Below are 15,613 nucleotides of genomic sequence, written 5' to 3' on the forward strand. Positions count from 1 at the left end.
TTCAGGGCTGGACAGACAGAACCCAGCTGCCAGAGGAAGCCCAGCACTGTCACACTGCTCTCGGGGCTGCTGCTGCCTCCTCCTGGGCTCAGCCACAGGGCCACGGGTCACAGGAGCTGTGCCAAGGTCACAGGGGCAGCAGACAGGGAGGGGGACAGCCAAACCTGCAGCATCCACCCAGGAACTCAGCATCCCCCAGGAACTCAGCATCCACCCAGGAGCTCAGCATCCCCCAGGAGCTCAGCATCCCCCAGGAGCTCAGCATCCACCCGGGAGCTCAGCATCCCCAGGGGAACTCAGCACCCACAGGGGAGCTCAGGCTGTCCCTGGCCCCAAAGCCCTGCCTCCCTCTCGCCACAGCAGCCTGCTGATCCCAGCCTGTGCTGAGGGAACAAGCTGTTTTCCTACAAAATGTGGGCTTGAGTCCTCTCTGAAAGAGAGCAGGATCAAAGCCAAGGCTGCCAGCCCCCTGGAAGCGCCTTGGCCGCTGTGCAGAAGGTGAATTTTGCAGGGAGAGGAACTGCTGCTGCTGCTGACCCAATCCTGCCCCTAAAAGCTCAACATGTTCCTGCCTTGTTTTCCTCTGCCCATTTCAGAAACTCAGTTTATTTCCTTTATCTCTCCCTCTCTCTAAATACCGGGTGTCAACTGATCCCTGAAAGCAAAACTTCTTCTTGTCCCTGCCTCAAGCTGCGGGCTGAACAATTGAAAGAGCTCAGCACTTTGGAGGCTGACAGAGAGCCTGGTGCCTGCTCACACATTTCTGTGACAGTGGCACCTGAAATGCAGCCCCAGGTGAGAGCAGAGGCAGCCTGTGCCCGTGCCACTCATCCCTGCTGGATGCCAGGGAGCACACAGAGCCCAAGGCAAGGGGAAAGCAGCTTCCAGAGCACGTGGAGCTGCAGGCAGGCAGCTGCACCCACGCTGCACAGGGGTGGGCAGCTCAGCACACAGCTGGGCACAGCTGGAGGGGCTGGCCCCGGGCGGCTGCCCGGCTCCTGCAGAGGCAGATCCCGAGGAGCGCTCCGATGTCTGGCTCCTGCAGCGTGCCCACAGGAGCCAAGAGGATGGATGGGGCCCACACAACTTGCTCAGCATCAGATGGGAACTGTGTGGGAGGCCAGACTTAACACCAGCTGGCCCAAATTTAGAAAGCAGAGCCTCCTTCTTAGCACAGCTCCCTATAAATACACCCGGGAACGGCAGAGGAGAGATGCTGGCTCCAAAGGTCCGGCCAGCCCACCACCCTCCTGTCTCCATGGCAGCAGGGAGCACGGAGAGGAGAAAGGGACAGCCACGTGTGACATCTCCCCCTGCACCCTCCCAGCTGCTGCTCTGGGGCTGCAGGCACTCTGTGTGCATCACCTTCCTCTCTGCTGAGCTTCTCCTGCTCATCCTGGGGCCCAGGCGAACCCCTGACTCCACAGAGCTCAAGGAGTGGCTGGAAAATGCTTCAAATTAATAGTTACCAAAGCCAACATGTCCAAGTGTGGCACCCTGGGCAACCTGGATCGTGTGGCATCCCCTAACTCTGCCCAGGACGTTGGAAAATGCTGTCAGGATTTTTGGGGTGTCCTGAGCAGGGCCAGCAGCTGGGCTGGCTGATCCCTGGGCATCCTTCCAAGCCAGGATATCCTGTGGTTCTGAGGATGAAGGTGCTAAGGAAAGGAGGTGGGGCTCTGGCTCTCTCCATCCTGCTGAGGTGATGCAAAAGTGCAAGGAGCAGGGAAGCAGGAGCCAGGGATTGCTGGGGATTTGTTTTTGGGCAAACCAGCTCACCCCCACCCTGATGTGCTTGCACCAGTGCCACAAGGGGATTGTACAAGCACCTTGGCAAAGAAACAATTGTGAAATAATTCAGTATTTCCTCCTGTTGGGGCAGAGCTCTGGGGAGTGAAATGGCCCTGCTCTTTATTTTCTGACTCTAATATTCATAGATTTCCCAAAGTGGCAGTGGACTGGAGGGTGACAGTGCCACCTCTCCAATGACACTGGACAAACCAATTTCTCCTCCTCCACAAAAGAATGCAAAACAATGAGTTATTTACAGAAAGCGTGTGAGGAAGTTTGTTACAAGAATGTCAACATCAGAAGGCTCAGAAAATCTTTAAAAAATCAGGGTGACAGTCCTGGGCTGGAAGGGACCCGTGAGGATCACGGAGTCCAGCTCCTGGCCCTGCAGCTGCTGGTGCTTCCTGCAGGCACAGCCCAAGGGGAGAGCACCCAAACACCACCCCCAGCAGCAGCCTCACAGCTCTCAGGAGCAGGAGGAACCCCCCCAGCACACCCCAGAGCCCCGGGAGGAGCCGGCCCCGCTCACCTGTGCACCACGCCAGCCCGGTGCAGGTGCTCCACGGCCAGGATCAGCTGCCGGATGTACTTGCGGGCTTCGTGCTCCTCCAGCCTCTTCTTCTCGTAGATCTTGTGCATCAGGTTGCCCCCGGGGCACAGCTCCATCACCAGGTAGTAGCTGTTCTCCGTCTCCAGGATGTCCAGCAGCTGGGCAATGTTGGGGTGGCGGATCATCTGCTGGATCTGCCCCTCGCGCCGCAGGTTCTTGGTGACGTAGGTGTCCTTCTTGGCCCTCTTCTTGTCGATCACCTTCACCGCCACCTGGGGAGGGAGCGGGACAGGGGGGCTGTGAGCTGGCACATCCCCGCTTTGCTGCTCTAAGGCTGTGTGAACAACCATCATGGAAAACCAGAGGTGACGAGGATGTGCCCCTTCAGCTGGCCTTCGGGCACGCCGCACAGTCAGAGGAAGAAGAGCTGCTCTACCATCCTTTATTTCCTTGTACAGTGACACCCCAAAGTCACTGCAAGGAAATCAGGAGAGGGGACCATCCCACTAAGCACCCACAAACACTCGACACACTTCAGGCTGGGCATTTACTGCAGCTGCTTACTCAGAAACCTCCAGGCTGGTGTTTACAACTTCTAAGTGCTGCTTTTGCCTTTTCCTGGCTTCCAATACAGGGCTGGGGATGCTATCCTTTCATTACCATTTCCTTAAACTACAGGCAGCGTTGGCTCTGCATGATTTGCATAAAAACATACCACGGAAAACAAAACCATTTCGGTCCCACTCTCCTGGCGCGTTTCTTTTTTCTGCCTTTTCTCTCTCGTGGGAGCTGGAGAGGGGCCTGGAGGAACAGGGCAAGGGGAATGGCTTCAAACTGCCAGAGGGCAGTTAGATGGGATATTGGGAAGGAATTCCTGGCTGGGAGGGTGGGGAGGCCCTGGCACAGGATGCTCAGAGATGCGGCTGCTCCATCCCCAGAAATGTTCAGGGTCATTCTCACCTCCCCTGTGACATGAACGCCTTGGAATTGGAGGGTAAAACTGCAGGAATTTGGGATTCCTAGGGGTGCTGAGAGCCAGGAGCCAATAGTGCTGAGTGTGCTGCTGGCTGGGCGTGCTCCTGCCACGGAAAGATGGAAAGATCATCCCGATGGCACAGCCCCGATAAGGAGGTGAGGTGCTCACCGCCCACCAGAGCTGCCTGGGTCAACCCAGGACCTCAAACACCTGGCAGCTCCACTCCTGCCTGCTCACATTAAAGAGACTCCATTGAGCCATCAGATAAAACAACAGGTAAATCAGAGCCGGGTTTCGCCCCTGCTGAAAGCCCCAGGTGATTCACCAAGGAAACAGACTCAAATTAGCACATTCCTTCAGCTGATGAGAGGGAGCCGAGCACGGAGCCTGGCATGGAGTGTTTAGACAGCAAACCACAGGAGTCACTCTGCTGAGGACAAACAGATTCACGGGTCACACAAACACGAGATGCCACACTGCACGGTGGCAGCATGGCACAAAACCTCTGCAGAAGTTAAATAAGAAATAAATTAAAAGCTGGCGTTTGTCACAGCTGCAAGGTAGACAACACGGAGGGGTAGCAGTATGGAGCAGCAATCTATTATTGGCAGTGGTAAGGCACCCTGAATTCACTGGCAGGGAAAAGCACACTATACAAAAAGCACATTATAGAAAAAGCACATTATACAAAAAGCACGTGATACAAAAAGCACATGATACAAAAAGCACATTACACATGTCCACGGGTGCTGCCCACCTGAGCTCAGCTGTGGAGGTGCAGCAACCCCCTGCACACAGAGCCAGCCATGGGGCCACTGGAGCACTCTTCCACCACCACCAGGAAGGAGTTTTCTGTCCCTTAAGGACAAACTTTCCCCCTGATTTTGGCAGGTACCTTGGCAGGCACCCCAGCGATGCCAGCGCAGGAGCAAGGCAGTGTTGGGGTTCACCCCAGCTCTGAGCCACCTTTCCCCCTTCCCTTGGGTCCAAGAGATTCCCCTGCAGAGCTGCCAGGGCTGACCAAGGTGGGGACAGCAGATTTATCCCAGAAATGCCTTGTTCTAGGGATCAGTCTCTGCACAGAGTTACCCCGGGGCTGACTTAGCTAGATATCCCTGATTTTGAGTTCATCCCGAGGTGGAGCAAGGCAAGCAAGGAGCAGATGTGCCCAGACACACCGAACACACAGAGCCTCCTGCGCAGGGTGGATGCGTGTGCACGCACCTGGAAATTTCATTCATGCAGAAGGGGAAAAGCATTCGGTGGAGAAAATACTGTAGATGTTGGGTAATCATCAAACAAACACACTGGAGCTCTCACAGCCCACTCAAGACATGCCAATTACTCAGCTCTGCTCTCCCAGGCTTCAAGGAGGGGCTCTTTGTCTCTGCATCATGCCCAGCTCAAGTCTCCTGACTCGAGTTCCTGGCCAACACCGGCACAGAAATGAAAAAAAATAAATGATAAAGCAAGTAATTACTCTCAATATGTAGCAACAGCGGCTCTTGACATTCTGCTTTTGGCTAAAGCTGTGCTGTGTAAACAGATAAATGGCTTAGGTTATTCTGTGTTATGAGATACAAAGATGAGTAATAGCCCATATTTTTGGTTCCCGAGTCCTAGAATCACACTGTTGGAATGAATTACTTTTCCTGAAGGTTCTGCTGTGACACACCATATGAGCAACCACTGCTGCTCTCCAAAATCCCCCCAGGTTGGGCAGGAGAAGCAGGGCCAGCCCCTCTGCCCTGCCTGGAGGGGAGGGCGCAGGGCAGAGGGGCTGCAGCCCAGCAGGGACACGTGTGCCCAGGCAGGGAGCAGCACGTGTCCCCCAGGCACGGGGACAGGGATGGGGACACTGCCAGCTCCTGCTGGGGAGGGCTCCGCAGCCTCAGCCAGAGACAGCCGGGGGAGGCTGGAGCTGACTGGCACCCAACTGCACGGAAACACTCACAGCAAGGCCCCAGGGCAAAAAATAAACCCCAGGAGAAGCAGCCCCGAGGACCAAACGCTGCCTGCAGGGAGCCAGAGCTGCTGCCAGCAGAGGTGACACTTTCTGCACGCCCTTTGTCAGCAGTACGGCACTGCCACGGGGCAGGGAAGGGGTCACACTCACCCTGGGGCTCCCCCATCCCTGGGGCCACCCAGGAGGCACCAGCTCCTCTTGGGAAGCTTCCCAGACTTGCCAAGACTTCCCAAACTTCCCAGACTGCCCAGAGGCCAGTCCAGCTCACAGCCTGGATGCTCTGCAGCAGAGCTGCTCCACTCAGTCCCCAGGGAGCCGAAGTCAGGAGCTCCTGAGCCATGCCCAGCTCAGATGCCTGCACACACAACTTTGGGAACACCTCCAGTGCAGTGCCCAAGAGCGTTCTGACATGTTTGACCCCGCAGAGAACAGGGGGTGGCCTTGCCAAAGCAGGGTGGGACATTTTGAGGGCTCTTGAGAGCCTTCCCCACTTACCCAGCCTCTTGGATCGCTCCCTCCTGCCAGTTCTCAGCCCAAGAGGGAGGCAGCTCCTGCTGGAACTTGGACTTCTGCACCCAAATCACCAACTTGGACTTCTGCACCCAAGTCACCAACCTTTACCTGTCCAGTCTGACCTCAGCCAGGACAATGAGACAAAGAGCCAGGCCACGGAGATAATTTGCAGCCATCAGTACTGCAAGTCCATCTCCAGCTTTTTTTCTTTTTGCTGTGCCCAAGGCAGCAGTAAATTGAGTTTCTTTCCTCTCTTATTTCCACCCATAGCTGTCTGGCTTCACTTGCAGCTTGCTTTGTATTTACCACTGTTCTCACCACAAAAATCCGAGCTCCCTTTTCAAAAGCAGCTGGTGGTTTTGGGTGGCCAATTCAAATCACATTAGGCAGACCTAACTCTGAAGCCTGCACAATTGTCAGCACGGCCCCAAAATCAGCCCCTTCAAGGACATCTCATTTTGGGCAATCACCCAGCCAGGCACAGAACAAGTTGTTCATCACAACCGACTCCAAGGACTAGAAAATGCCAATTTCATTCCCTGGGTAGAGTTTATTCTTTTCTCTAACTGTTGCAGCTCGGCCAATTTTACAGCTCAGTAAAGGAATGTGGGTTTTTATACAGCAAGTTCCAGGCTCTGAAGAAATAAAGCACTTCAGAAGAGGGTGTTCCAACATTTGCCCTAATGGTAGTAAAATCAGCCATCAGAAAAGGTGGGGAGGAGTCACTGCTGCTGCTGCTGAGATGTTTCCCTTTCCCCTGACAAAGCCCAGACTTTGGGGTGTAGCTGTGCACAGCCCCAGCTGCTGCAGAGGGGGCCAGCGTGAATGTCTCAGCAGGCAGGAGCCACAGGCTCTGCTGGCAGGCCAGAGGCAGCCAGGAAAGCTGGAAATCAGCCCCTGAGGACACAGAGACTCCTCCAGACAGGAGAGTAGCTCAGAATGCATTCACTGGTGTACCTGGAGTACATTCACTGGTGTACTGGCATTGCTGCCAGCCTGGAGGGACAGAATCTGATGGCCAGGAGGGGAAAACAGCATCCCACCAATTCCCCACTGCCCAAACATTGCAGGAAGGGACTCAGGAGGACTTTAGATAAGCAAATGAACCTAAAGCCTCTCGGTGCCACTTACACATAATCCCCAAAAGCATCAGCAGGATGTGTTTGGTGAGCAAGAAAAGGTATTAATTACACCTGCCCCAGGCACTGGGCACTATTCTTAGATCGCTCTGTCCAGTCCTGGTGTATCCAGTCATTAAAAAATGATGCTGAAGTTTTGGAAAGAGTTCTGAGAAGAGCTTCAGAACAGTCTGAGGGCCAAGAACTGCTTGCTGTAGTAACTGACTGGAGCTCAAAAGGCTTAATTAAGACAATGCTAATTAAGCACTGGCTCGATGGTTTCCTGCAAGCACCTGCATGGGGGAGAGATTTCTGATAAGAGCATAAAATAAAATTAATAAAATGAAAGACAGCATCTTGAATGAAATGAAAATGAACTTCCCAAGAGGTAAATTGGGCAAACTCAGGCTATTCCCCTCCATGTCTGCTGAACCTCACATCGTTTTTATGGAGAACTTTGTGCCATGTTCCACAGGCAGCTGTGATTATCCTCCCCTGCACCTCTGCCCTGCTGTTTCCATAGAGCCAGCTGCCCTTTCCCTCTCACCTCCTGTTCCTCCTCTCTCAAACAGGGACGGACAGACACATCCTGACCTCTCAGCATCCCTGGCACCGGGAACAGCCAGGCTCTCACGGCTCAGGGACCAGCAGGAGATGCTTTGGAGGCGAGCAGGCTGACACAGTGCCCCCAGCCAGCCACTCTGAAAAGAAACCTCCACAAAATGAATTTCTCCTCGGTTCTGCATGCCCAAAGCAGCAGCATTTGTAGCAGGGACTGCCTGGGGAGCAGGAGCACAGCCCATCCCCATCCATGGGAAGGAACTCAGTACATGGCTTATCTTGAGGGGGTCACAGTGGGGATCTGTCTGGCCTTTGGCAGGAAGAAATCACTTCCAGCAACCTTCCCGTGCTCTCTGGGTCAGCTAATTGATGGGGCAGCCATTATGTGAGGGAGAGCTGCACATTTTTACCTCCCTGGCCTCTCAGGATATCTGCAGGAGTCAGGAGAGATTGTGCAGAGACTGATGGCAGCAGCGGTGGCAGAAAGCCAGGCACAGACATCCACGAGGATGCAGGCAGAGGTTCCCAGAGAAATCCTTGCAGATCCCTGTCAAAACCAGCCCCCAGGCCGGGGACATTTCCTGCAAGGAGCAGTCTTGTCTCTGAGCACCCAGCACAGACGGCTCTGCCGGGCAAAAACGGAGCACTGCTGTCCAAAATCTCCCTGTTTCCTCAGAAAAGGGCTTCTTGCCCCCACTCCTAAGGCAAGGAGTGCCAAAACCCTGGAGGAAAGCTCTAAACTCCGGGTGGGAGCAGCTATCAGGGCAGGCTCTCCTTGGGGAGAATCAGCCAGAGCTCGCCCTCCTAACTCCAGCAGGCAGTGTCTGCCCATCTCCCTGCTCCTGGGGCATGCTTCCCGTTAAACAGCCCCTGCTCCACACTTTACAACTGGAGTTAAGGAAGGCCCTGATTTAATGCCAGTTCAGCTCTCTGGCTGTAGGGAAGAGAAAAACCCAACAAAACCCAACAATCCCTGCGAGCCACTGCTCTTGAGGCCCGGGTAATACCCTCCTTTGTAGTGATTTAAAACACAGCAGATGAAACATTTACAACTGTCAGGAGCCAGGGAAAAGGTGTCTCCAGTAAAGATTTCCTAGATAAATAATACGCTCTCTCCCTCAGCTCTGCGGACATTATTCACCGAAAACAAATTTATTCTCCGAAAAAAAAAAATGTTTCCATGACAATCTTCCACAACAGACAGAGAGCAAAGGAACTTTATTTTATATAACTTGGCTTTTTTTAGTTCTCTTTGTTGCAGTGGTTTTCCTCGCTGTGCCTCTGATCTCACATGGCAGACGAGAGGCAGCACGGGTGCAGCACCAACGGTGCTGAGCCCGGAGGAACACCGACAGGAAAGGAGACTTTGGGCAGCTTTGGCTCATTTTCCCAGCTGGTTTTCCTGGGGGACCATCATGCAGGAGATGGTTTGGAGGGGAGCAGGCTGACACACTCTGAAAGGAAACCCCCACAGAACACACTTCTCCCCGCTTCTGCACGTCCAAAGCAGCAGCAGCACCTGCACCCCGCACTGCCAGGCGAGCCCCAGCTCTGCCGTGCCCCACTCCCCAGCTCCTGGCTGGAATGCCCCAGCTCCAGCTTGGATGTCTCTCCATGTGTGGAGGCACATCCAGGGCAGAAACTCCTGCAGATCCTCCTGGCATTTGAAACAGCCAGAAACAAGGGTCACATCCTTGTGCTGCTCATCAATAACCTCCCCTTCCCCAGCTCCTGAGGGCACAGGGGTAAATCAAGGAGCTCCAGCAGGTCAGAGGAGACAGAGCCAGATGTGCTCTCTCTGCCAGGACTTGCACAGCCTTTGGAACCAGGCAGGCAGCTCCACATGCCATGGAAGAAGTGAAACCCACCAAACTTGTGGGAATAAACGCAGGCATCCAGATGGGAGCAGCCCCCGGTGCCAGCTCAGCCCAGACCGCCCCATCCTGCAAGGTAACAGAAAAAAGCAGCACCTTGCTGACAGGAGGCATCCTCAGAAGTGCTGAATGCAAACCTGACAGCAGATTATCTCAAGAGGATAAGGAGCTGCCACATGTGCACCCATCCAGCCCGCTGCAGAGCAAGCTGCTTACTGGGAAACTCAGAGAGAATCTTTCTGGAAGTCAGACTCTGCAAAAATGGGCACAGCTCATTCCTGGGACAGGGACAGAGGGAAGAGCAGGGCTTTACACCCAGTTTTCACCTGGTTGTGTTCCAGACTGGGCATCTGGAGCACATCAGCTTCACCCTGCCTCCTGCCCCAAGTCACCTTGGAGGGAGCAGCAGAGCCACACGCCGGGCTGGCCCTGCTCTCCAGAACGGTTCCTGGAGGGCTGCACGCTAACAGGAGAGCAGCTTCAGCACAAAATCTGACACAAGGAGAGAAAAGCTGTGAAAGCAAACACCTAGAAGGAAGAAAATGTCACAGTGCAGCTGCAGAAACAGCCTGGTTTTGTTTCCTCGGTGCATGTAATTAAGAGTGCACATCCAGGCAGGTGCAACAGTTGGCAGCTGTTTAATAAAGGGAACAGATCCTGGAAAAAGGCACCCTGGGGTCTGCAGCCAGAGCTTTTCAGAACAAGCTTTTCTAAAAGAAAAGTAAATTTGGACCGAGATAAAATCTGAAAATATGTTGAGGAACAGGTAAAGATAAAATGACTAACCGAATGTGAGAGAACAAACCCGTCCAGGAAACTGACGCGCAAGCATCACTGGAGGAAGAAGGAAAAAAAAACAAACAAACAGCAGATCAAATTTCAAATCACAACCCTGCAGCTTTACCCTCTGGGACAATGAGGCTCTCACAGTTTTACCGGCAGCCTCACAGGACCTGGGAGGGAGGAACAAGGAAAAGGCTGGACTGAAAGACCTGCAAACAGCCCGGAAAATCAACTTTTGTCCGTGGCTGGCTGGGGGGTTTGACAGTGACACCACACACACCCTCAAGGCCCCCAAAACTCGGGAAGGGTGAAGATGCTAGAACTGCACATGGGGATGCACCCAAAAGCCACCAAGTCTCCGTTCCCTGCAGCCTGTGCTGGAACAGGCAGGGAAAGGGGGAATTCACTCCTGGCAGGATGAACTCGGTGGCACAAAGAGCATTTCCAGCTCTCTGCAGGGAGGCTGCTCTGCCCACCCACCCCTGCACCTCGTGGTGGGTGGGGGGCTCAGACATGCCTTTTCTTCGTGTTTCCTCTCTGCCTCTTTGATAAAGAAATGCATTCTGAACGTGAACCCTCCCGTGAAAAGGCCACTTTTAATATTAATTGCTTTGCCTCCACGGCAAAACTGGTAAATTGTATTTTTAGCCACTGCTTCCCACTGTTGCTGAAAGGCTCTTGACTAAGTGTAACTAAAAACGTACCTTGTTCCAGCTCAACAATAGCACTGGGGGAAACTATAAACAAAGTTTTCCCTGGATGAGAAATCAAATGAGTCAATTTGCCTCAGTGACTCTTTTATTTTTTCGTTTTTTGTGGTGCCAAAGATTACACCGCAGAGCAGGTAAATGCAATGTTGGATCGGGTCTGTTTGCAGGGACCACGGATTGCCAGGGTGCTGTCACCCCACAGAGCTCCTGGGACCTTGCACTGGGGTCAGCAGCTGATAACAGGACAGATAACACAGAGTGTGACAGCAGAGCCCCACATACCCCACCACAGCCATGGCAACGCGCTCTCAGCTCCCCAAGAACGCAAAAAATAAGGGAGTTTTTATAAAAACAGACTTCTCTTTATAAAAATATCTGTCTCTGTAAAGGAAAGACCTCCTCTGCCTGGTGCCCATCACCCAGAGAATGACCTGGAACAACCCAAGGGTGTGCTGTGGGCTGGAGCCCAGCGATAAAAACGCGGGGAGGGAGGGTTGAGAAGCCTCACCTCAGCTCACCCTGCCCAGCTGGCAGGAGCTGCTGAGCCCCGTCCCACACAGGTCACCCCGAGGGCAGCACCTCCAGCTGCCCTGCTGAAGGAGCCTGGCCCCCAGAACGCGCCCTCCCATCCTCCTGAGCACCTCGGCAGCTCCCAGAAAGGCCAGCCTGAGGTAATGGCAGATTTTTGGCATCGCCCCCAGGGTGCACAATGCCTTCAGTCAGGGCCAGGGAGCCCAGCCTGCCTGGGGGCTCATTAATCCAGGGATTTCGTCCCCAAACACTCCACTTTCTGAGACACCAACTCCTCCAGAGCTGCTGAAGTCTGCTGCAAATCCAAACCTGTTTGGTGCCCCCCGTACTGAAGTGTGACATCTCAGTGGCCCTCAGACAAGACTCTGCTTTAGGGAAATCCTCCTGAATTTAGGCTGTGCCCTCGGCTCAGCACCAGCAAGACTCTGCTTTACGCTTATTTTAGGGCAATCCTACCGGATTTAGGCTCAACAGTGGCTTTACAGACAAAAACCTGCCCAGGGCCGTGGAAGTGGGGACAGCATCAGGCCCTTAAGGAGGGACCTTCCCTTCCTGGGAGGAGCAAGGTGGGAATGGGAGCAGGAATGGAAGAGGCTGGTGGAGAGCAGGGATGCTCTGCTGGCAGCAGGGCACGGGAGGATGCTCTGGTGGAAGCGCTCACCCATTAACTCCAGCTTATCCACAAATAGCTGGGCTTGAAGAGGTGGATTTCTGGGCAGTGGACACTGGATTGGTCAGTGTGGAAGTGTGTGACTGGTGCTTCAGCCAGTGCCACGGGGCAGGATCGGGTCAGACAGAGCTGGGAGAGCAGCCTGCCTGCCCCCGGGGATGGACAGGAAGGAAGGAAGGAAGGAAGAGTGACTCGCCGAGTTTCTGCTTGTCACTTTGTCACAGCGTGTTATTCGAGACACCGAGGGAGAAAAAAGCCCCAATCAAGCAGCAGACCTGGGAGCTGAGACAGAGGGGGGTGTGGTGGCTCTTTTTTATTTTTTTCCCCTCTTAACAGACTGAGATAAATGTAGCAAACCCAAAACGTGGAGGTGGGGAGGACGTGTGTGTGCATGTGCCTTTTATCAACTGCAGGATCATTGGATGTTTCTGTTACCAAGGAGAAGCACACGCTTGGTAACAGAGGAGAGCAACATTTATTTATTTTATTTATTTTTTTTGCATTCCTACACGATAACATTCACACACCTTATCATTTCTCACACGATGAGATTCTCAGAGCCCCATATTGAATTTCTCTCCGTGACAAATTTACCGGAATGAAGAAATGACTGCCCGGGAGTGCAGGAATGCCATCACCCACAGCGGCACGGGCAGGGGCTGCTGGAGCAGGAGGGAATGACACCAAAAGGAGGGAATGACACCAGAAGGAGGGAATGACACCAACACAGCCCCAGCAGCAACCCAGCATCCTGCTCCGTCCGGCAGGGAACCCTCTGCGAGGGATACACGAGAGGCAGAATCCCGGAGCTCACAGAATCCCAGAGTCACTGAGGCTGGAAAAGCCCTCTGAAATCACGGGTCCAAGCTGTGCCCCATTCCCATTCCTTGTCCCCAGCCCAGAGTGCTGAATGTCACCTCCAGGGATGGACACTCCGAACCTCCCTGGGCAGCCCCTGCCACTGTTTAAAACCCCTTCCCATGAGGAAATTCCTTCCAATCTGGCCCAGCCTGAGGCCGTTCTCTCTGCTCCTGTCCCTGTTCCCTGGAGCACAGCCTGACCCCCCCGGCTGTCCCCTCCTGGCAGGAGCTGTGTAGAGCCACGGGATCCCCCTGAGCCTCCTTTTGTCCCAGCTGAGCCCCTTCCCAGCTCCCTCAGCCGCTCCTCACAGCACTCAGAAGTTGTGTGGCTGAACGAGAGCAGCACAACTCTCTGTCGGGGGCTCCTGCTGCTCCGGCCCAGCCCCTGCTGCTCCTGATAACGCTGTCAGCGGTCCTGCTGATGGCCGAGAGCCTCTGCCGAAGGGCTCTGGAGAAAACCCAAAAGGCAGAGCCCCTGCACGGACTTTGCCGAGCAGCAGCACGCCGGGGAGCGACCATCCGGGCTGCATCCCCACATCTGCCGTGCGCTGCACCAACAACCCGAGACCGTGCCCCCTCCCGCAGCATCTCCCCCGGCCAGCTGCGCGACGAGTACCTGTGGGTACCCGCGTGTCACATGTCGCGACAGCGACGGCTCCCCAGCAACACGAGTCTCACCAAAAACCCCGCTTTTCTCGCCAGAAAAAGTGAGCAAACAAACCGGGGGAAATAAGATGTTAAAATTAAAGGAAAAAAAAAAGAGAGGTCAAGGCAGCCGAAGCAGCGCAAGAGGAAGGCGAGACTGCAGCCGCGGGGGGAGCGCCCGGCGGAGCCGCCGCAACTTGGGCACGGCAGGAGCCGCTCCGGCTCGGTTCGGGACGCTCGGAGCCGAGGGGGCTCCCCCATCCTCCCGGGGGGCTCCTCCATCCTGCCGAAGGAGCTCCACCGTCCTCCCGGGGGGCTCCTCCGTCCGCCGGGGGGCTACTCCATCTTCCTTGGGGGTTCCTCCACCCGCCGAGGGGCTCCTCCATCCTGCCGGAGGAGCTCCACCATCCTCCCCGGAGGCTACCCCATCCTCCCGGGGGCTACTCCATCCTGCCGGAGGAGCTCCTCCACCCGCCGGGAGGCTACTCCATCCTGCCGGAGGAGTTCCACCATCCTGCCGGGGCTACTCCATCCTGCCGGAGGAGTTCCACCATCCTGCCGGGGGGCTACTCCATCCTCCTCGGGGCTACTCCATCCCGCCGGGGGACTCCTCCATCTCAGGGGGAACTACTCCATCCTCCGGGGCGGCTACTCCATCCCGTCGGAGAAGCTCCACGATCCTCCGGGGGGACTACTCCATCCTCCAGGGGGCTACTCCATCCCGCCGGAGGAGCCCCTCCGTTCTCGCGGGGACTCACCCTCCCGGCCGGCAGGGACTGAGCGCAGCCCGCTCACCCAGCCAGCCCCGCTCTCCCCCCGTTTTCCCCGCGGGCACGGTACCTTCTCTCCGGTGAGCACATGCAGCCCCTCGCGGACCTTGGCGAAGGATCCCTCTCCCAGCTTCCTGCCGATCAGGTAGTTGCCGACCCTCTTGGTGTGCTGGAAGTCGCGGAGCCGCTCCCGGGGCGCGGCGGCGCCGAGCCAGGCGGCCAGGAAGGAGCCGCCGTCCGCCGCCGCCCGCCGCGCCTCCGCGCCCGCCGCCACGGCCGCCGGCTCGCCCAGGAGCCCATCGCCCGCCGCCGCCGGCATGCCCGGCCCCGCGCTGCCCCGCGCCGCCCCGCTCGGCTCCGGCTCCGCTCCGCGTCCCCGGGGCGCTCACGGCGAAGTTGCGGCGGCGGGGCCGCGGGGCGGAGCGGGGCGGGCGCTGGGCGAGCCGAGGGCGGCCGGGCCGCCGCCCCTCCCGAGCCTCCTCCCCGCTCGGGCTGCGGGCAGGGGGCGGAGGGAGGGATGGGCGGAGGGATGGAGGCAGGGCCGGTTCAGTTCGAATTTGCGGTAATTCAATCCGCTCGCAGGCGGCGGGAGCGGCCGCGGTCCGGAGCCGGGGCTTTGCGCGGCCGGCCGTGCCCCGCTGCCCCGGCATCCCGGCGCGGGCTGCAGCGCATCCCTCTGCCGGGAATGAACCCGGACAGCGCTGCCGGGCTCGCTCCGCCTGTGGCTCTGCCTCGCTGCTGCCCCGGAGCTGCTTTTGTGTTGCTTTTCCCCGAGTCCCTTGGCCGGCGCGTCCCAATCCTTCTCGCCGCCGTGTTGGAAAGGCGCGATGGCCACGGCCGCTCCGTTCCGCTCCCTCCCCGCTGCTTTCACCGCCGCCTCCCCATCTCATCCCTCCCGGAGCTCCCCCAGCCGCCGAGCATCCCCCGAGCTCTGCCCCGCCGGGAGGAGCGCTCCCGGGGCACGGCGGCTTCAGGCCGAGCCCGTGGGGCTGTCCCTGACCGCCCCACCTCGTGGGGATGGAGAAGGCCACTGCCATTGTCACCGAGCGGCCCCCTCCCACCCAGCTGCGATGGAAGAGGGGGCAGAGCCCGCAGAGCCAGCCCGCCCCGGGTTTCTGATGGTCAGCGGTGCCCTGCCCTGCCCTTTGTCGCAGCTGGCCACTCGTGCTGAGGGAGAGCTGATGGAGCAGTTCATTCACTGAACGCCTCAGAGGGACTTTAACCTCCAAGCCACCTTGAGTTGTGTTAGCCAGAAAGTCATGAAGAGCCCCTATTTAGCATAGTCCACATTTTTA

General features: G+C 56.5%; 1 protein-coding gene across 2 annotated transcripts in view; it reads right to left on the reverse strand.

The window, feature by feature from the left end:
• Positions 1-14,644, reverse strand: part of HUNK (hormonally up-regulated Neu-associated kinase) — a 36,957-nt gene extending 22,313 nt beyond the window's left edge. For both annotated transcript variants that reach the window (XM_084226679.1, XM_084226678.1), the window contains exons 1-2: positions 14,389-14,644; positions 2,321-2,613 (exon numbers count right to left, since the gene is read on the reverse strand). In XM_084226679.1, coding sequence (XP_084082805.1) covers positions 2,321-2,613; positions 14,389-14,637 — 542 coding nt within the window. In that variant the 5' untranslated portion in view covers positions 14,638-14,644. The remainder of the gene's footprint in view (positions 1-2,320; positions 2,614-14,388) is intronic.
• Positions 14,645-15,613: the final 969 nt, after the last annotated feature.

Source organism: Fringilla coelebs, assembly GCF_963513975.1.
Source record: "Fringilla coelebs genome assembly, chromosome: 2".
NCBI lineage: Eukaryota > Metazoa > Chordata > Aves > Passeriformes > Fringillidae > Fringilla > Fringilla coelebs.